This window comes from Colletotrichum abscissum (assembly GCF_030869225.1).
Source record: "Colletotrichum abscissum strain IMI 504890 chromosome Unknown Scaffold_2.1, whole genome shotgun sequence".
Classification (NCBI taxonomy): Eukaryota; Fungi; Ascomycota; class Sordariomycetes; order Glomerellales; family Glomerellaceae; genus Colletotrichum; species Colletotrichum abscissum.
In genome coordinates this window covers 608,348-630,543 of record NW_026850098.1, presented here as the reverse complement: position 1 = coordinate 630,543, position 22,196 = coordinate 608,348, and the positions used below count along the sequence as shown (strand labels likewise).

Below are 22,196 nucleotides of genomic sequence, written 5' to 3'. Positions count from 1 at the left end.
GTTTCTGTGATTCCGTGATTGGACGAAGGACGGTTGTTCTGGAGTTGAGATCGAAGTGGCGGGCTGTTTTGGGAAATGGCATTTGCATCCACCGAAATGCCGTGTACTTTCGGCTTCATTTATTCATTTCCTGGCCCTGAATTGAAGATCTCCCTCATGATAGATGGTAGCTTATTGCGATGTTCTCGCGAGTCAACTTGCGAACGGGCACTTTTCAGCTCTCGAGCAATGTTGAAGATTGCAAATAAGCAACATTCCTCGTTCAGCGAATGCCAGTGAAGGATGCGAGTTCAGACAAAACCGGTGAACAAGCGTCAGAACTTACGGTCAATCCGCCGGGCGATGCTGGTTCGAGACCCTGTCAGTGGCTTGCAAGGGCGGCCAGCCATCCCATGCTTCTGAGGCGCTCCGGGGCACGGCCAGTTGGGCAGAATTAATACCCGCCCAACAGGGCGTCCACGAGACCCTTGCTAGGGTAATTCCTGGATGTTAAAGTGCTTCGATTGGCAACCGGTGGGAGAAGAATGATCTTCGTGGCGCGCATCTCGGTGAGCTCCCTGGCCTACTCGTGTTTCTATCCATGCCTGTCATTTGTCCCACGGCCTATGCTCATGTCTATCCAACGCGGATTGATACCTCGTGATAACAGGATTGACTTGTTATATCCGGTGGCGAACCTTACCGATTCATGATACTTCCGACTTCAAGTTGTCTCGTGTCATGTTGCTGGGGATCTGGTGCTACTTCAGCCTTCGCCCTATCCAGGGATTCAGGCATGGATCGAGATCCAGCTGCTTACACGCAGGTAGGCTACGAGAGTCCGTAATGCTTCTAGTGAATCCTCCAATCGGGGCAAACTTTTACGGCTGGGTTCGAAGTTTCTAGTGAATTTCTATCGTAGTATTCACAAACCTCCAGCTGAGCCATCCCTATTGCCGGTCTTCATCCGTACATGTCGTTGCCGTACACCACGATGGAACGTTCCAGTCTGGAAATTCGTCGGCAACTTCCCGTATTGCAGCCCCAATCAGCGCCTGAAGGTCTCTGCAATAATTCTCAGTCTCTCGAAACACGGACACAGCTTTACTGCGCACAAACACAATTCCCTTCAGCCCCGGCATACGCCGTGGAAGTTGACGAATGGTACGCGTAACCAGGTCAGAGACGAAGCCCCTGTCGAGTCCGTTTCCGAAAACGGAATCGTCGATGGCCAAGTAGCGGACGTCCATCAGGTCTGACGCATCGCACAAAGACATGGCTGTAAAGTACTGTGCGGATGCCGCCATGAAACCTTTTAGTGGACCAAAGTGTAAGACGTCGACTTCGGGGTTGAAGTAAATCTTTGGTACTCCAGCTATTCCGAACTTCAAGTTACCATAGAATCGTATGGCTTCTTGTCTTGATTCGCGGCAAGCGTGTAAGATGGCCGGGACTTTTGCTGGAGAAGTTCCCCAGGTTGAATGGGATGTGTCGCATCGAATCGAAACTGTTCGGGTGTTTGGTAAGCTTAAGAGCCATATTCTCATTCGAAGCTTGGTCGGCAGCCTGGGGAATGGATGCTTCATGTTGTAAGTTAGTGAGTCCCAAGATCCCAAAGGTCGTGTGGTGCGCAAAGTGTGTACTTGACTTACAAACACCATATCTGCCACACTGTGATGATCTTCGGCCATGTCTGTTGATGTAAGTTGTGTAATACCGAGAGGAGTCATGTTACTCATGTGGAATGCAAGTAATGGAGGGCACGCTCATCATGGCCAAGAGTTGGAATGCTGTCATGTATTACAGACATCTTCAATGCACACGTTACCGCGATATTAGGTATTGATCCTCGCAAATCTGTTGATGTTTTATCTCATCTTGAGAGACACCTTTAGCTCAAGCTTGAGTCGTGTGATCGCAGCCCTACGGCGAGCTGAGTCTGTCTTGCGAAGGGATTACGAGCTTCGTCGATAACACGGCTCGGTAGCTGTTCCAGGAATATTGAATCTTGATTTGCCTGTCAAGCTGAAGCTAACATCGAGATGAAATACAAGAAAAAGAAAGGAGAAACGATAATCAGTTTCTGAGAGGACCAGTTACAGAAACAACTAGGCAAATCACCGTTCTGTGCCGCCATGTCAAATTCACCGGTAGGAGATGACTTGCAGTTTCCCCCCAACCAACGGTCTCTTGACCGTAACTACAATCATAAATCATATTGCACTTCATGCGAAGTCGCTTACTCGGAGCCACGATTGGGCTGCGATGAGGCACTTATCCTTGATCGTCTCTAGGGCCCTTGATTTTGGACGGTTGGTATCACCGTATTACAATAGCAGCCAACTTGGCTGAACGGATCTGACTTCGAATCCAAGTCAGAGAAGAGGCCTCATAATACCAACGACAGAAACAGACACGCAGTCTGACATGCCATTGGGCAGCGTGACCGGGGTCAGTCGGACCCGCACTTTTGCGCTCAGGCAAAAGTAGCAAATAGCAAACCGACATTTCTTCGGGTCTGTCCAAATCAAGACGGCGGCAGAACGGCAGAGAAGTTACAGGGACATTAAGTGATAATCGCCCCATTTCTGTCACCTGTCAGAATATAAGCCGTAACGGGCTGAACTCTACGTAGCACCACGTACATGGGTCCATCTTGTGGCGTTGAATCGGTGAGCTAGAACCCTCTATCCTGGGCATTAGATTGGAAGGCATCTTCGGGTCCCGAGCGCCTGGTCAAAGGATCCATGGACGATCTGCCTAGCTTGGGCTTACAAACCTTGATTTTAGCCCTCGAGCAGAAATCCGTGGATTTTGCCCGGTGATTAAGGAGGGCGCTGTCGGAAATGGCGTGATTTTTCTCATGTGGGAATGGTTGGTTTCAAATCAGCCCGGCGGGTGAAATTATTAGGAGCTCTACATATGCCTGAACGCCGACTCCAACGATCGGGTTCTTGAAAAAAAGGGAAAACAACACTATTAGGCACGAGGTGGCTGGCTAAAGAACCCCTAAATTATTGAAACGATTCAGAGTAGTGCCAGCCACACCGTCACAAAACGTCATTTCTTGGGCAATGTCAGCCCACAGTCTGGTCTACTACATCTATTTCAAATTATCTATTGATTGGCAGTGCTCCCTGTGTGTATGGCCTCAGGTAGGCTTGGGAGAAAGGTCGAAAGAACAATTGCAGCAACTCGAGAAGTTTGAGGGATGGACACAACATCGGAGAAGCATCCCTCGTCGCCTCAGAATGATTTCGGTACTTACTTGCCTTACTTAGAGGAGCAAGTCGCGTACCAAGTTTCGTGAAGTTTAGGCTCGCCATATCGTCTACATCCGACAGATTCCGACGTAACCGGCTTATGCTATCAAATGATGCGTATCATGGTGGATGTAGCTTGACGGGAAATTTTCGTCACGAGTCGTGCACAGGTCCACCACCTCTTGACGGATATGTAGTCGGATTCAACGGATAACAGATTAAGGTACTGGGCAATTCTTAAGAGCACATAACATAGAGAAATCTCCCTCTGCCGCTTCCAACATTACCAAGACTGACGGAACTCATTTGCACATCGGCTGACTTGAAGTCAAATTCGGACCAAATTCCGCTGCGAGTCCAGGGCACGTGGGACACGAGGGGCTGGCAGGTTGGCCTACATTTCTCCACAGGCGGAACGTGGGTTAGGATTGGAGATAGCACCCCCAGTCTCTTCTCAAAGGTTTGACTTGCCCAACGTGGCAAACCTTTCAGAAATATTCCACAAGTAGAAACAGGCGTGAGCTTGGCGTGACTGCTACGGTGTTCACGCCCAAGGGGTTCAGACTTACGACCCCAGCAGCACCAGGCAGTAAGCCCGTACCGATTATCCCTCAAACATCTGTACGCTCAGGGAATTATCCTCGCCAAGAAGACCTGGATCAAAGCCCGAGCATGTTCCCGTTCAAGTGCAGAGTATTGAAGATCAGAGAACGAGCTGGGACACGCGTACCACTTGCTAGATCCAACTCGAGCCTTGCTTTGCCTGATATTCTCATGAGTAGAGACAGCGCAGTCCGCCATGGATGGGTATGACTCTCGCGCCAGTCCAGTCGGGGACCATCGCGGCCGATTGGACTTCAGTTCCAGCCCAACTCCTGGGCTTGACCTGTTGATCAGCGCCTCTTCTTCCGGTCCCGTCGTCATAGAAAAGTTATAAATGAAATAACTGTCGCTCTACGATTCTTTCGACATAATACGCAATTCACCACTTTCCTACTGCGGCTTCACGCATATGAGCCTAGCATGGTTGAACAACTCGCAACCGGAAAGAAGCCCGGGAGCCACTTTGTTCATGTCCACATCAAGGAACAAGTATGGCGTGTCTCGTAGAAGTCGCAGATAAAGAATGATGCCAATGTCACGAAAAGCTACGAGGATATAAGCCATACCGGCTCCGATCATCCTCGCCAATGAGGGCAAAGCCATCTAGAAATCGTTACTAATCATATTGACCGAACTTTCGAAGCTCAAACAAGAAGTCTGCACGATTTAACAACGCGCCACACCGACTTTACACATCCGCCATGGATCGCTATCCGTGTATCAACAGATACAAGTACACCGTCAACTGCGCATCTTGGGTCTGGGTATATCGTACTCGTTGCGAAAACTGCGTTCTGGTAAGCAATCACTTCCAGACAGCGAGGTATTATGGAAAAAGTCTTGACATCGAGTAGTACGATCTTTAAGAACATCGGACCCCAGGATTTGGTCATGGGGAAAAAAGCCATATCCGGAACAGGCGGTAGCAAAGTTCACCACGGAATCATACGCGCTGGTTAGGTGATTGAAATGCCCAACACTACAGACATTAAACCATGATATCAAATAAAAAATCCTGTATCTACGTACGGACGAACCTTGTGTAACTTGTAGCGGAGTCTTGGGCATACAAGTAAGCAATGAGCGCTTTCAAGGAGCTAAGGAGCTATGCGTACGCAAGAACCAAGGCACGACTTGACCATTCTCCACTGCTGCCTTGCTGCCGCCGCCGATCCGTCTTAAAACGAGTCCTTGCCGTGGAGCCGATGAGATACTCGATGCAGCATGGCGCATTAGTCAGTACCTTCAGTCAAGGCTAGACGTTTTTTGCCAGCCTCAAGATGAACTTCCACCGGGCCAGACCCTCCGGCAGAGCGTTCAGGAGCAAGGTTATACGCTTACACCGCTCAGGTAGCCCGTGGAGAAGGCTCAGAGCGAGGTTGAAAACCTTGACAAAGGGGGCCTTACAAGGGGTAAGCAAGCGCACCGCATGGATGTAACGTAGCCATGTGGGTTAGGCCCAGCCGAGCCGTCTCCGTCCCCTGTCTCCATGTCTTGTGATGATTGCTCAACGCTTTGGCTCACTACAAGAAGTTCTGTATGTCGATGCTTCTCAACAAGTTCGACTACAGCCTGATCAACGCGCCAAAGCCTTGTAATTCGTCATTGCCTGCGATCGGCACTATTGTTCGTAACTCGGGTTCGGAACGACCGTGGATTCGAGGGTTATGCCCTCTTTGGGAAGACCAAAGGGGTGTCCGAAAGCTCATCTTCTGGAAATGAAGACATGCGGAACCTGCAAGATGCCGGTCTGAATGTGCATCTTCCACCCAAGATACGAGTGGTTTGCTACCAAATAATTTGAGGGAATGTCCGTTCGCGACGTACGACTACAGCCGACACACCACAGTCGACAAGCTATAACATACTCATTGTAGTTATCCCCATACGTAACGACCGTCAAAAATCGTTCACTGCACATGCAAGAACTCTCAGCGGCTGATATCAGTCTCCTGAAACTGTCAAACAGTCGACAAAGCGGGCTTGGAACCTGTGCCTCTTGCCCTTCTGACTGGCCCCTAGTGAAGATGAGTAAGTAGCGATCATGTGTTACCCAGCCTTTTCGTAATGCTTTTGCTGGAATTTGGAATTTCTCACTTCACAGCTACTGCTTCAAGGACTATGTCCTGGCAAGATTCCCAAGTCTTTGTCAGAGAAAGGCCTAGCATTTGACCTCAACAGGTATTTACACACCGTGTCTTCATGCCGAACCCCGTATGTGAACACCCGCTTCCTTCAAGCCTTCAACACACCATTATAAAGAAACACGATCCTTGCTCGTATGCACAATCAAGCGACATTTTACCACACAAATCTCTCTCTCGTCCACACCCTTTGTCCGTCTCATATCACGTCTTCTGGGACCAAGGCCACATCGTCCTTCCTCATGGACATACACCTTGTCGTAGGCATATTACACGCCTCATTCAGGTGGGCTTCTTTCTTCTGAGTGAGCTCAAAAGAGCTAGATGAAGTGTCCTCTATGATAACGATCTAGTTGGTTGTGACAACACACTCTATTTACGGACATCTCGAACGCCATATTAGTCTAGGTACCTTACCGAGGGCGTATAAGGGAATATATTAATTATAAATATTAATATAATCGCGCAACCCTATACTACTATTACTAAATAAGATACTATTACTTATTCTATAATAATAATAATATATATAATAATTATATATACGGTAATAGTTATTTAAAAATAGCTAAGAGTTTTAAGAGTTATAAATAGGGTATTAGAGGACCGTACCGGGGGGTAATCCCGGGGCTTAGGATATACGGATATTAATATATTTAAATAAATATATTAATATATTACTACTTATATATATTATAATATTACTATAAATGCGCGAATATTGCGGCTATTTATACTTCTAACTAAAATCCTTAAAGTTAAACCTCTAAGTCCCGAATTTAGACGCTATTATATAATTAGATCCCTAACTCTAATACTATATCCCTATTAAATTTAAAAAAATAAGTAGTCTAGTGGGCGAGATAATATAAATATATAATCTAGATCTATTAGTATTAAAAAAATAAAGCCGCTCGTAATAGTTAACTTACTTTATTATTTAGAAATCGTAGTATTAAAGTACTATTACTACTACTACTCGTAAAGTTCTTTAGTATTAGGTAAGTAAGCTATTTAGCCTCTCGCAATTATAAGTATTAGAAGTAAATAGTCTTACCTACTTAATATTCGGACGTATAAAGTAAGTAAAGGTATAATACCGATACTTATAATATAAATATGTTAGTATATACGTACCTTAGTCGGGCTAATAGTATAGGGTCGGGCTAATAGTGGGGATATACTTATATAGTATTAAGTTAAGTATATTATAGCTATTTAACTTACTACTTAACCTAGATACTATAATTACGGATTTTAATAAAATATAGCTTTTTAAGCTAAATAGTATTAATACTAATAATAGTAAGTTACTTAAAGTAGCGCACTTTATATAAGTTAAGTATATAGTCCTTATTATCTAAGATCTTTATTAACGTAATAATAATAAAGATATAGTATAAGTTATATATTTTATAGACGAAGATATAATCGATACGGCTTATTATAAACTACTTATTATTATTTATATACTTAACGTAGTTATTATAAGTAAAGATATATTAACGAAAATTATTAAAGTAATAGAATGTTAATAATTCTTTTTATTATAAATATAAAGCTATTGCGAATACTACTTATATAGTTAATAAGTAATAGGGCGGCGATATTATAATAATACTAAATATTTTACGAATTTATAAAAGACCTAGGGGTATATTAAGAGTACTTTAAAAACCTTAATATTATAATAAAAATAACTTAAAATTATAACCTGTATTATAGTAGTAATTTTCCTAGATTTTATACTTCGTATATTTTAATAATACGTAATTACGCGGTACTTAAAGCTTTTTTTTTTAGTTAAGGGCGACGTTATAAAATAATATTCGATATTTAATTAATAAAATCACTTAATTCTATTAATTAAGAGATAAAAAAGTTATTTTGGGCCCCTTAATAGATATTAATAACCCCTCTTTAGGCCCTAAATATTAATAGCCTTATCTCGCGGGCCTTATTAAGGCCCTTAAGATGCCTCGAATCGCTAGGTATAAAACTTAATTAAGTAAACATAGTAAATATAGTAAATAATAGAAGTAAATATAGTAAATACTAATACTTACCTATTTATAAAGCCAAAGTAGTTCGATTATTAAATAGCTTTATATTTAAAGTTTTAGATTTTATTATAACTATAATAGCGTACGTAAGCCGAGCGTAGGGCTTATTTAAAGGTTTATAATATATTTATATCCTTAGTAAATAAAAGCTTGCCTTCGTTAATTAAGTATTATAATTTATTAATTTAACTAATAATAATAATATTATAGTACTCTCTATCTCCCTTAATAATACTTATTAGCTCTTTTTTTTTAATAAGATCTTTTTATAAATATACTATATCCTTTTTATTAATACGAAGTAGTACCTTATTAAATAATATCGGAGCCTTATTATAGAGCTAGTATATTTAATAAATAAGCTTATTATTATTATAATAAAAAGTATTATAAAAAAAGAAGCGCTACGTTATTTATATATTAACTTTTAATAATAGGATCTTTTTAATATTAGTATAGTTCGTTTAGGTTATTATTATTTTAAACTATTTATATAATTATTAATAATAAATATATTATAAAGTAATAGATATTAAGGGATATTATTATACCCCTCACTTACTTATACTTATTCTTATTTAATAATATATTTATATTTATAAATATTTTAAACTCCTTAATAATAGCCTCGTAATAAATACCTATATAAATATTTAGCTATACCGTATTTAATATATACCCTTTAGCTCTCTTATTAAGTAATATAAGTTACTTAGGTTTAGGCTTATTTTTTATTATAAGGATAAGTAGCGGCTAGGTTAATTATTATTTTATATATTAAGAAATATTATATAAAACGGGCTCGGTAAATAGCTATATATATTCTAATCCTAACCTAACTTATAGTTAATAAAAGGGCTATTATAGTAGTATTATCGAGCCTTAGTAACTATTATTAATAACGCTCTATACTCAGAGGTTATTAATAATAGCCTAGTTAGTAATTTAATAGAGCTATTAATATATTTTATAAGCCTTAATAATAATACTTGTTATATTCTTACGATCGGCTTTATTAATATTAATACTAACTAGGATACTATTCGACTTAGCTAATTTTATATAGGCCGTTATAATAAAATTAACGATATTATTATTAATAATATTACTAAGCTAGCTTTATATAGTATTTATAAATTTAAAATGAATATAATACGGGATTAGAAAGCTACGAAATAAGCCTAGAGTAATAACTAACTATTAAATATTTATTACTAAGAAATAACTATAAAAATAATAAAGTAGTAATTATAGGCGCTCCTAATTTAGTAAAAAGGGCTAAATACGTAGTATATAAATATACTTTTTATATCCTTATATAATAAAAATATTATTAAATAATATACTATATATTAGCTCGGTAAGGCCTTAATATTTAGAATAAGCGGGATTTAGAGGGTATAAAAGAATTAAGTTTAATATAAGGGTAATAGACGTTAGTATAAGTATTTTTTTTATAATACCTTACGCTTTTTTATATTACTTATAAGAGGCTACTATTATAAGATTATTTATATTCTTATATATAATCGTATATTAATAATAATAGCGCCCGTAAGTAACTATATTAAAATTTAGTACTAACTTTAAGTTATTACTATTTTTTTATAAATTATTAATAAAATAAAAGTAATAAAACTTAGTTGCTCGAGTATTTTAAAATTTATTATTCTTATTTTATTATAGTATATCCCTAATACAATAAAGAATTAGTGCGATTATAATATAGTATTTATTATTAATATACGATTTAATATTATAATCGAGCTTAGTTAGGGACTAGAATACTTTAATAGTATTATTAAAGTTCGAACTATATAAACTAAGTATAAGAGGGAAAATATTAGCTTAACGGAGTCGATTTTTTATTTAAAACTTAGTAATTATTATATATATACTTATAAAAGTATAATAAGAGTTATAGTATATACTAAAGCTATTAATAAAATATATAATTAGATAGTTATAGATCTTTATATTAAACTTATTTTAATTTTTGAATATTTCTTAACTATACGTTTTAAGCTCTAACTTTATATAAATAAGGTAAGTATATATTAAGGGAATTAAATCCTTAGATATATAGCGCTATACTTATTAAATAATAAGTTTATAGTTATTTAGTACTAGGTACTTAATAAACTTTTTAAACTTTTATTTTTATTTAGTATCGAGGCTTAGATCGATTATAGTTTTATTAAAAAAGTAGTTATATACTATATTATTATTAATAACGTTAGCTATATTCTCTTCGGGGATAAAAGTAACCTTATTTATAATAATTATCTTATTTTTATTTTAGGTATAACCTTTATTATTATAAAAGGGATACTTCGGGATTATTTTTAAGTATTGATTATTAATATAAAAAAAGATTTCTTAGATTTAAATTATAATATTACCCTTTTTATTAATATAGAAGTTACTTTAATAATTATAGCTAACGATATAGACGTAATTATAATATAGCTTTTCTCTATCTATTTAGTTAGCTTTTTAGTAAATATAGAAGGGGTCGAGGTATTAATATATAATAAAGTTTAATAGTAAGATTATATTAGTCTTTTTATTTTTATTATTAATAATATATACAAACTTACTAAACGTTATACGTACTAATAATACTTAGCTATATAATTTAAAAAGCTTAATAAGTATATTAATAAAATATATTAATTTTTAATATATATTATTAGTTACGTTAAATAATAGAAAGTTAGTAAATATTATCTAAGGGTTAATAATAAATAGGTTTAATATAATACCCCTTTTTATAATTTCTTATTTATTTAACTTATAGGATACTCGTGCCGTAAAGAGCTTTTCAAGTATTAATAATACCTCTACTTTTTATATAAGGATTAAAAAGAATTTTTAAAAGATATGGTTCTTTAAGGATATTAATTATATAAGGAGCTTTTTAATAGCCTACTTAGTAATACTTTTAATATTAAAAAAAATAGAAAGAAGTTAGTAAAGGGCGGTATACTTTATATAATTATTATTAAAAGTATAGAAAAAAAGGCTAAGCCCGAGCTCGAAGTTTAATAGCTAAATAAACTTATTTTAGTAATAAGGGATTAATTTTAAAATATTATCGTTAGGCTTTTAAAACCCTTATATTATATACTTTTTTAGAAGCGGGCTAGTATAGATAATAATATAGTCCTTTATTATAAGAAAGAAAGTATTATTCTCATCGTTAGTTTTATTAAAGGGCTAGGTATTTAGGTTATTAGTATTATCTTTTTTAAAGATACGATTATTATATACCTTAGTAATATTAGCTTCTTTTTTATTAAATTTAGTTAGTAGATCGCCGTTAGCCCTAGTTTTATTAACTTTATTAGGGTTAATATTATTAAGATTAATTATACTACTTATATTATAGTTAGTTATATTTTAATTATTTTTATTAAGACCTATAGTTTATTTATAGTATATATAGAATTTATGTTAGATATATTACCCTTATCCTCTATATTATTTATAATATTATTTATCTTAGCGTTTATTTAGTAACTAATATCGGCTTCTATTCTTATATTAATATTATTATCGTTATTTTATAATTAAGAAACTAGTTAGTTAATACCTAATTAAGATACTTAGTTAGTACTAAGTTAAGGCGCCCTTTAGTAATAACTTAGGGTAATATCGTTTATAAGCGTATTAATAAGAAGCTTTTTATATTTACTTATTATTATAATAGGTAGAGGTGTTATATATATTTATATTATTTTTTTAATAATAATTTAACGCGTTTAGATTACGAGATATTTGTTATAAGTATTAAAAAGGTAGAGGTTAAGAGATTAAGTAGTAGTAAGTAGTTAATTAGTAGAGGAAGGAGGCTGTAGAAGTGGGGTTACGTAACTCTTACCGAGCTAACCGGGCCCTTACTAAGCCGGTATACCTCTATTATTAGGCATATATTTATATCTTTATTATTAATTTACCTACTTATTACTACCTAGGCTCTTTATTAATCTTTTTTTTTAATTACCTAAATCTCGCGTTTATACGTACTTTTTAGAGTAAAAAAAATTAACTTATCTAGCCCTCTATCCGCGCTTCTAAACCTTTTTTTTTTTTTATACTTATAATTATAAGTTAGTTTATTATATTAATATAAATAGCCTACTTACTTTTTATTACTTAACCCGCTTATTACGTTTTATATATCCTTACTTACTTACGATATACTATTTATTATATTATTATAATTAATTACTATACTTCTCTATAGTCGAACTAAAAGAGGTAGTAGAGGAAGTAATAAGCGTAAAAAAACGCATTGCTTAACTAGAGCTTAGTTTTAGGCTAAGTAGGACGAGTCCCTCTTTATTAAGTAGTAGTAATAACTATATAATAAGGAGCTTAAGTAAGAAGAGCCCGAGCTTAAGCCCGAGGCTATATAAATTAACCCTACTCTATTACTTCCCCTAGAGACCCCTTTTACTCGTTAAGTAAATATTATAATTACTTTTCCTATTTATTTTAATATTATCTAACTAACCTATTTTATTAAAATACTTTAATTACTAAGGTTATTAATTATAATTAGTATATCGTTACCTTAGTTATTAATAACCCCGGCTTTTTTTTTAAGACCTATTATATTAATAATATTGCTCTTAAGAATACTCCGGACTAGCGCCTTATTATCGATAATAATAGTACCTTTACCTTTTTTAATAATAATACTCCCCCTAAGAAAACTAAAAAGGGTAAGAAGGCTATTATTAAAAAGGTTAATAACTTTATAGTTATTATTAATATAATATACGCTCTTATTAATATTTTAAAAGAAATTCGTATTATATTATATAATAAATTAGATCTAGAGTACTACTAGAACTAGCTCCTTTTTTATAATAATAAGTTTATTATAAATACTATTTATAAAGTATTTAAGGACTATATTTTATTATTTAAAGAGGTTATCGAGCTCTATAAGCTATATACTACTTAGTACTAAGATTTTTAGTATAAGTTCCTTTTTATTTACTTTTTTAATTAATATAATTACTTTTTTAATAATTATATTAAGGTCTTTAAGCTATACTTTAAGCTTAATAATTTAGATAATAATATTAGCGCTTATTAAACTATACGTAACCTATTATTTAGTTAGTTAAGTAAAATTACTTTTATTACTATTTAGCGTTTTATTAAATCTTTTATTAATTACGAAGTTACTTTTCTTAATTAGTAGTCCTTATTTTATTACTTTATTTATATTATTTTTATTACTTTAGTTTTTATAATATTTAAGTATATTAACCATAAGAAGGAGCTTAATAAGGATCTTTTTAAAAATAAGAAGTATATTATAAATAAGAACTTTTATACTAAGATCTATAATATTTATAAGGGCTTTATTATTATAAAGTATTTTATAAATATTAATAAAGAGCTCTTTATTTAAAAAAAAAGAGACCTTATTATTAATAATTATATTTTAGATATTAAGTATTATACTTATTATTATATATAGGATAATAAGGCTCTCCTGCTACCCCTTATTAACTATATTACTTAGGCTCCTATTTCTAGCTTCTATTTATTTAAACCTACCCTTAGTTCTTTTACTTCGAATATTAGTACTAGAGGTAGTTATTTTTTTATATCTAACTCTATTAGTAATATTACATAGACCGAGCTATATAATCTTTTTATTAATATTACTAATACTAATAGTTCTCGTTATAACCTTAGAATAAATAGTACTTATAATACTTATAAGTCGGTTAATAAGTTTAATATTACTACTATAACTAATACCTTACTTAGCTCTCTTTTTATATAGCATAGTACTTACCGTAATTAATCTACTATATATATATTTATTTAAGTACTTAATTTCTATTTTTTTTAATATTAATATAGTATTAATATTATTTAAGTTCGACCCTCTCGCTTTAGTATAGAGAGACTAGTGTAGCTTATTATTAATATAATAAATATATAAAAGAATATAGAGGCTATAAGGAGGGAGAGAGGGGTAATATATTAAAATATAAACTTAGGCTTAAGGGTTACGAAGTAGACTACTATAGAGGAGGATAAGTAGTATATTATTTAGTATATAGTCCCTTACCTAAAGGCGGGTCGGCGCTATTTATAACCCGTTTCCTAGAGACGTATTAAGCGTAAGTAACCGATTTAACCTTAATTATATATATTAATTATAAAATACTAACTATACGATACTTACCTTAATAACAAGTAAATTTATTAATATATTAACTATATAATAGCTCTTATCTAGCCGCTTAGTAATCCTCGCTATTTATTTTCTTTTCGTAACTTACGTAGCCGTAAATAAGCTTTATATAATATTTTATATAATACTTAAATCCGCTAGCTCTTTTTTTTAACTTTATTACCCTAGACGGGCGGCTAAGTAAGTAATAAGTACTATAATAAGTCTCTACGTATTTACTAATCTCGCGATATTTATAAATATATATATTATGTTAAAAATATATATTACTTCGAATATTATATATCGTATCCTTTTTTTTTTTTACTAAGTATAATACCCTTTTATTAAACCTAAAATATAGTATATTAATTATACTAATCTATTTTACTTAAATAGTTTATATTTACTTACTTACTTATTATAACCTCTAATAATAATAATAGCCCGAGCCCCCTATTTATTATTATTACCGATATTATAGTTAAATACTACGCCCTTTAGGGTATTAGAGTTAGAGGATCTAGCCCGCGGGTTAATAAGGCTCGAATTATTATTATAGAATAGTTAAAAGCCGAGGAAGCTAGCCGAGGCCCTACGCTAGAGCCTAGTCCGAGCCTAGAGCTATAGCCCGTTAGTTAAATAGAGTTTAAAAAGGACGATACTATTACTATAGTAATAGTAAATATACGTCTTCCTCTAGTTCTTTTTTACTAATAGTAAATAACTAACTAATAATCTCTTTTTTTTTAGCCCGAGCCCGGTAACGAGGAGTATATTAACTTAGTTAGCGCGTAGCTAGAGTAGTAGTAGTATTACTAATAATAGTACTAATAGTAGTACTAATAGCATAAAGAGTCCCTTAAGTAATAGTAGTACTAATAGTAGTACTAATAGTAGTACTAATAGTAGTACTAATAGTAAGAAGAGACCCCTAAGAGCCCTAAAAAGTATTAATAATACTACGATAGTTATATACCGACGGTACTAGTATTATAATAATTCCGAGGAAAATAGAATAAGTTATAATAATATAAAGAAGGCGTTTATAATATTCGAATTAATATAATACCTATTATTAGTTATATATTTTTGCTTAATATTACCTTTATTTAGATTTATATAAGAGGAATATAACCTACCTATAACTCCTAAAACTCCCGATAATTATTTAGTAACGGTAATCTAGTTAATAACTATCGTATTTATAACTACTACTGTCGATAGTACTTCGAGTATTATGGGGGAAGCGACCTGCCCCCTCCTCCCGGTAAGGTAGTCGAAGCCCGGAGGTACTAGGCAGTGACGAAGAATCACTAGGGATACTCGAATCACGTTGAACTCAGACATTCTTGCCAAAGAGAATTGAGTCGAATTCAATTAAATACAGCTATCCAACTTTTAGCAACTTTGAAGATCAATTATTAAAACCTCCAAGCCATCCCGATACCGATTCATTAACATGGCAAAGACCGAATCCCGCGAGCTCGAACTAAATTTTGACCAACATTCCTGCGAGAGAAAGAACCTGCCGGGTGTCGATAGCAAGGGATGGACCTATATTTATGGTTACCGATGCGTAGATTGCATCACAATATGTACTATACTTAGAGATAGAGGTGCCGAAGAGAGAATTCGAGGTAGAATTCTGACATTGAGACCTCTAGAACGCTATAGGTAAACCATCAAACCGATAAGAGAGTCATGGACTTGTCAGTGATGTGGATAGTGATCTATTGATACTCATCTGGCTGCAATGATAACTTCTCGCGAAAACGAGACCGATGTTGGTTCATGGCTCATGTAGGATTTTGGGTAGGGCTGTGTGACGTTGATCCCACCTCCTGATCGTTCAAAGAAGCCGATGAGCCGTCGTAAACCATCTGTTTCTACCTGCCACTAGTAATGACCATATGAAAAATCACAAAAAACAGAAACATAAGCATCTTACGTTGGGGGCCAACAATGTTTTGATGACTCGACTTATCGTGGCCATACTAGGTACGGCAGAAGAAAACACTTTTTGCACTGTCTCAATTCGAGCGTTATCGTCATCGGCATACAGGGACGAGTTGTCCATGTCCAGGGACTTCATTTTCCCAGAACCAGGGTTGCGATCTGATCGGATTCCGCTGCTGCCTATTGCAACTCGTCGCTAATTACTACTGAATATAACTCGAACAAAGCTCGAGTAGCGTTGGAAGCCGCTTGATCTGGGTTGTCTGCAGTACGTGCAGGAAGCTCTGTTGTGGATGGTTGGGTCATCGCCGTCAGGTCGGAAGACAGCGTGGCGCCAACGCTGAATCTTTGTTAGTGGCATGAATTAAGATGCTTCAGTGCGTGGCCAGTACGGCACTTATTCGTACTGTGACAATGACACGTTGCTCTGTTGGCTACATGCAAGGCTGAACTGCCTACTTCCAACCGTCAGTCTGCAATATCTGACTTTCTCCTCTACACCAACCTGTTGAGCGCTTAGCCTTTTCGAAGATGCCATCACCGAGTCCCACCGAGAGCAGCCAGCTGGGGCCTACGAAGCCTACGATAAAATCACTTCAAGACCTCACTCTTATCGAAGCCTGGGACAACGATGCGAATGCGCCAAAATACGTCACCTTCTACCACATAACGGACGAAGCGGAACTATGGTTTGGTCAAAGCTCCAAGAACAAGCGGGAGATACCTCTTGAAGAATACCAAGAGGCACTGGAGCTCGTACCCGACGAAGAGATCTATCCCGAAATTCCAACTGGCGCCAAGCTCACCATCGCACCAGACAACATCGATGACCCAGTGTTCATAAAATGGCCCGGCCTCAACTGCTATGAGTCGATGAAGGGAACACCCTATGTGTGGAAATCCGTCCTTGATGAGACCTTGATCATGGAAAAGGTCTCCAAGAATCCACATCCGTATATCATCAAGTACTATGGCTGCCGAACCGCACGCGATCGCATCACGTCTCTCGTTCTCAAGTCGTACGACTGCACGCTCACCCAGTTTGCCCGGCAGCCAGGTTTCAAAGATCTCGACAAGGAAAAGTTTCTGGACGGCCTGGAGTCAGCAGTGTCGTATGTACACTCGTTGGGCCTGGCACATAACGACATCAATCCGGACAACATCATGATGGGAAAGGATGGCATGCCTGTTCTTATTGATTTTGGGTCTTGTGCTCCGTACGGGCAAAATCTCCAGTCCTTGGGCACCGATGGATGGTACGAGGAGGTATTCTTCACTTCAGAGAAGTCACACGATGATTTCGCCATGAAGAAGATGAGAGTTTGGATACAAGATCCGCAAGTATGATGGGTTAAGTCCGATCCGAAAGCTAATGCAGGTTCTCCGGCATTGTTGGCGCATAAGATGGACCTCCACGGAATGGAGAACTACAGTGGTCGAAAGGGAGGCGGATCAGGGAAGATCTTGTCTCTCTCATGTCGCAATGCTACACGTTATGCTGCCCACTGATTACTGTCCGACGATACTGCTCACCTCCATGCGAGAACTCGATACTGGGGGTATTATATGCTGGAATGTGAGAGCAGAAAAGGGCAACTGGAAAATGATAAGGGCCGTTAGCAGCGTACTTGAACTTTAATATAGAGCGAAGTTTGCAATCCAAAGAAAGACTCGACAGATAAAGTTGATATTATGATCCTGAATCAGTGGTGTGGTGGCGGTGATTGTGGTATCGAAGACTCGTGATGGCTTTCCGGATGAAATGCAACTGCGTCAGATACCGTGCCCAACCTGAAAGTACCTGGATTTTATCTCTTCCGAGCTAAGGTAAAACAAAAGAATGCAAGTTTGATGAAAATGTGCGAAGAAAGAACTCACCTGTATTTTGTTGTCTCGAAAATTCCTCCGGGCCATCCTTGTTAACCCCCCCCCCCCCCTGGTGCTGGATGTTTTTCTCGCCTCCTGTTCCCCCCTAGAAAGCCCTGCCTGAACGTGAACCTCTTCATAATTCCTCCTCTTCTGTTATGTCAGGCCTTGCTCCCTTCATCTCACCGGACCTTTCCCTCTTCATCCAAATCTGAACCTCGCTCATCTTTGAACCTTGCCTTACCTCAGCGTCATCTGCAGAAGGCACACATAGGACTCAGAAGATCAAAGCTACGGAGAAGCCTCTCTAGCGGTAGCAGATCGTGGGGTCTTTTACCTTGACATAAGGCATGGTTATAACGCTCAAGATTCAAAACAGGAAAGCAACTGAGGCAAAACACGAAAGACCTGAATCACAGATCCTCAATCAGCGAGTGCCTATTGTCTTTGTAGTAGTAAACACATCATCATTTTCACCGCCAGGAATCACCATTCAATATTGAACATTAGTCGTTGCGTATCATTAAACGCTATCTACGCGGAAAGATATTCTATCATGCTATCGTACTGGGATAGATGGTCCCCAGAAGATGACCGAGGAGCTTGCAGTCTGGGAGCTAGATGCCTCCATGGAGCAATCCAGGTCATCTATTTCTCTTCCCGATCTGAAGGCCCTAGGTGTGGAGTCTACACCTCTTGTTCAACCAAACAAATCTTTTACTCGTTATCCGTAACCTTGATAACAGTAGACTTGAACTGGCGCGCAGGGATCTTGCGGTTGAAGAGAATATCGGCCTCACGGTACGAGCGGTGCTTGAGCTCAGGCAAGAAGAAGAAGGCCATGATCCAGCACACACAAGCGGTACCGCCCCAAACGAAACCGCACTTTCCAGCAACGTTCCATCCCGTGGGGTTGAGGAGCTGTGAGGCGAGGTAGATCATGGGGATCTCGGCGACGTAGTACGCGGCGCGACCGACGGCGGTGCTGAGGGCACGAAGACGGACGGCAGAGGTCTCGGCGATGATGGTATAGGAGATGGGGCCGAGAGTACCAGCGAAGACGAAGGAGATCAATATTCCCAGGACGGCTTGGGCATAGTTGGTGGCGCTGTTCTGGGGGATCGAGGCGCAGACGCCCAGGAGCATGAGGAAGGTGATGTTCACGGCCGTACCCCAAAGGTAGATTGTGCGGCGGCCGAACCAGGCGGTCAAGGGCCAGGACAGAGCGTTTGCGACGAACTGGAGGCAAGAGTTGATGAGATTGAGGTTGAAGGCCATGTCGTGGGCCATGCCGGCTTGCTCGAAGAAGAAGGTAGCCTGGTTGGCGATGAGGTTACCGGCGAAGTTCTGTGAGGCGTACATCAGGCAGGTAATTGTTGTACGGCGGAGATCGACGCCCTTGAAGAGGTCGAGGAGAGTCGGGGTTCCACCGATGTTGGCCTCGATCTGGACGGTACGCTCGATCATGGCGAGCTTGCGCTGAGCTTGGCCGGCGGTGCCGTGGGTGGGGCCGAGACGCTGGACAGAGCGGAGGGCTTCCTCCTTGCGGCCGCGGCGGATGAGCCACCAAGGGGACTCAGGAGCAAACCAGAGGATTACCATGAGGGGAAGCTGGAGATCGGGTCAGTCTATGGTCATGCGAAGTACACGGGTGGTGAGTGAACTCACGGGGAAGATCCACTGGAGAGCAAGGGGCGCGCGCCACGCCCACTCGTCGGTACGGCTGTTGAAGCCAAGAGTTGCGCCGGCGACGATGATGGAACCGATGGACCAAGACATCTGCAGAGTGGCCGTGCAGGCACCACGCAGGGCGAGGGGGACAATCTCAGAGGCGTAAGCGGGGCCGATGGCGATGAAGAAACCCCAGGGAATACCCTCGAATGCCTGTCCGATGGTGAGGACTTCAAGCGAGTTGGCCTAAATTAGGGTCAGTACATATTCTGATGCGCAACACTGCGATCGGGATTGCCTACAAAGAAGGAGATGAAAATGGTGGCGTTCATCATGATCAAGGCAACCATGGTGGCCAGGCGATATCCGAGCTTGTTGACAACGGGGCCGGCGAGGAAGACACCGACAAAGGCACCGCACTGGCCGGCCTGGAAGAGGGCGGACTGCCACTTTGTCTCGATGGCCTTGCCCCCACCAGCAACTTCAACACCATATCTATCCTGGAAGGCCTTCTGGGCAACAAAGTTGCCGTTCAAGAACATGTCGAAAGATTCCATGACCTATTGGACAAGTACCCCAATTAGTAACTGACTCGCGAGCTTGAAGACGGAATGGCGGCCCGAAAAGCCGCCAACAGACGCAGGGGTCGATGGGGTCGATACCCAAACACGAACAATAGAGAGAAACTTACAATGGTGAAGCACATGATAAAGGCCCAGAAACATGCCTTGGGGTGCGTCTTGACGGCCTGCCACAGGCCCTGGTTGTGCTCTTCGTTCTCGCCGTCAAAGGCATCGTTCATGAGGTCCGCGTCGGCCAGCGTCTTGTTGCCTGCCGCGTCAATGTGGTGGGCATCGCCGACCTTTTCGTCGACAAAAACGTTGTCATCCCTGCTGGAGGCGTCGTGCCCGTCCTGGGCGAGGCCTGTCGACATCTTGGGCTGAATTTGTGTGAGAGTTCCGAGGGTGGTCGTGGTCGGTGGTGGCTGCAAAATCGGAGGATTTTTGGCCAACAGCAAATTGCAACTAGCAAAAGCCAAGAGAGAACAAGCAACGGCCAAGAGACAACAAGCAAAAAAGCCAAGAGAAATTTGGAGTTGCCCTGGTGGCCAAGATTTCTTTCTAGGAAAGGGGGACTCGGGAGCATCCGGTCTTATACCATCCACCTGCCCCCAACGCCGGGGACGGGGGCGGCCTTCAAAGGCTTCCTGCTCCTGACGAGATGGGCTTGACGAGAGACTGGAAAATGCGAAATCTCATGCTGTCATTGGTGCGCGTAAGAATACGGGTAGGACGGGGCTCTGCGGAGCTTTGGAGTAAGCATCGTGTCCTGACCATGTCCCTGAGGGCGTCTGGGGTGTCTGGGGGACAAGAAGACTGGTGATAGGTGGGAGAACTCTAGTGACTCTTCGTGCGGGGGGATCGTGCGGGGAGCGGGGAGTCTCGAGGTCCAGTTCTCCAAAGGCCAGCCGAGGTGACGGAGTTGTTGGACAGTATGGGCATGGTGTTGGACTGGAAGAGCCTAGGAGGTGGGTGAAGTGGATGAGCAAGATGATGTGGATGAAGAGGAGGAGGAGAATGGATGGAGAGGAGAAGTTTGGAGAAAAGTTGGAGAGACCCAGTTGTGTCCTGATCCAAGACTAAACCAAACCTTGCCTAGCTGTGTTATCCTGGCTCACACCCTTGCTTGAGGCAACTTGAAGCCGCATTGTGCAAATTGCAACTGGTTGCATTCCAGACGGGCTTCGGATGGCTTCGGGCACTAGTCAAAGGCCCGATGCCGTTTCATGCGCCGATGCGCTCGCTTCAGCAGCCAGCGTTTGCACATCTGTACCGGTAGATTCGCGTGGCCTGATAATGACATTTCATCCTTCCATCCGGTATCCGGTATCCGGTCCTGTAGAGAGAGTAGCATTTTACTATAGCCAAAGGTCGTTGCAGAAAGCGGCCCCGATTTCCCCAGGAAACTTTGACGCGGGTACGAATATTCGTACTCCGTACTCACCCGCTCGACCCCGTTTGATTCCCACTCAACTTAGCCTATGACGTTTGTCGACGTGGTTGGGCGTCTTTCCTAACCTGGGCTTAGAAAAAGTTCGTTCTGGTCGGCCCGTATTCAAGGAGCAGTGTGGAGACAAAGAATTGCTTTTGGCCAGGGTTCAGCCAGTGATGTTCTCGAGGAATCAGACGAAAACTAATCGCCCCCTCCTGGACATGCCATGTCGATTGGCATGTCAAGTTGAGAACACTGGAGACCGGACGAGTAGACTGCTTTAAGCTTGGGTTCGCTCTTCTCCCCCAGAGAGGCCCGCTGAACTCCAGACTCCAGAATATGATGGACAAATGGAAGAAATGACGACTATCAGTTCCCCACGGGTGCCGCGGGGAGTCAAACCTTGATTCTTTGAAAGGCATCAGTATCACGAGGGGAGCCCATACCC

General features: G+C 39.3%; 4 protein-coding genes across 4 annotated transcripts; 2 read left to right on the top strand and 2 right to left on the bottom strand.

Annotated features, from left to right (window-relative positions):
• Window positions 1-929: 929 nt before the first annotated feature.
• Window positions 930-1,256, bottom strand: CABS01_00912 (uncharacterized protein; the record flags this gene model as incomplete). Its single annotated transcript, XM_060534293.1, has 2 exons — window positions 930-1,044; window positions 1,099-1,256. 2 exons carry the CDS (start codon window positions 1,254-1,256, stop codon window positions 930-932), a joined length of 273 nt encoding a protein of 90 aa, XP_060401371.1.
• A 3,290-nt stretch (window positions 1,257-4,546) lies between these two features.
• On the top strand, window positions 4,547-6,759 carry CABS01_00911 (uncharacterized protein; the record flags this gene model as incomplete). The annotated part of the gene is made up of 2 exons (XM_060534292.1): window positions 4,547-4,642; window positions 6,748-6,759. 2 exons carry the CDS (start codon window positions 4,547-4,549, stop codon window positions 6,757-6,759), a joined length of 108 nt encoding a protein of 35 aa, XP_060401370.1.
• Window positions 6,760-16,750: 9,991 nt separating this feature from the next.
• Window positions 16,751-17,566, top strand: CABS01_00910 (uncharacterized protein; the record flags this gene model as incomplete). Its single annotated transcript, XM_060534291.1, has 1 exon — window positions 16,751-17,566. The coding sequence occupies one exon, from the start codon at window positions 16,751-16,753 to the stop codon at window positions 17,564-17,566; it is 816 nt and encodes a 271-aa protein (XP_060401369.1).
• A 1,236-nt stretch (window positions 17,567-18,802) lies between these two features.
• CABS01_00909 (uncharacterized protein) lies at window positions 18,803-20,690 on the bottom strand (the record flags this gene model as incomplete). Its single annotated transcript, XM_060534290.1, has 4 exons — window positions 18,803-19,696; window positions 19,754-20,002; window positions 20,059-20,316; window positions 20,448-20,690. The coding sequence occupies 4 exons, from the start codon at window positions 20,688-20,690 to the stop codon at window positions 18,803-18,805; spliced, it is 1,644 nt and encodes a 547-aa protein (XP_060401368.1).
• Between the last annotated feature and the right edge of the window lie 1,506 nt (window positions 20,691-22,196).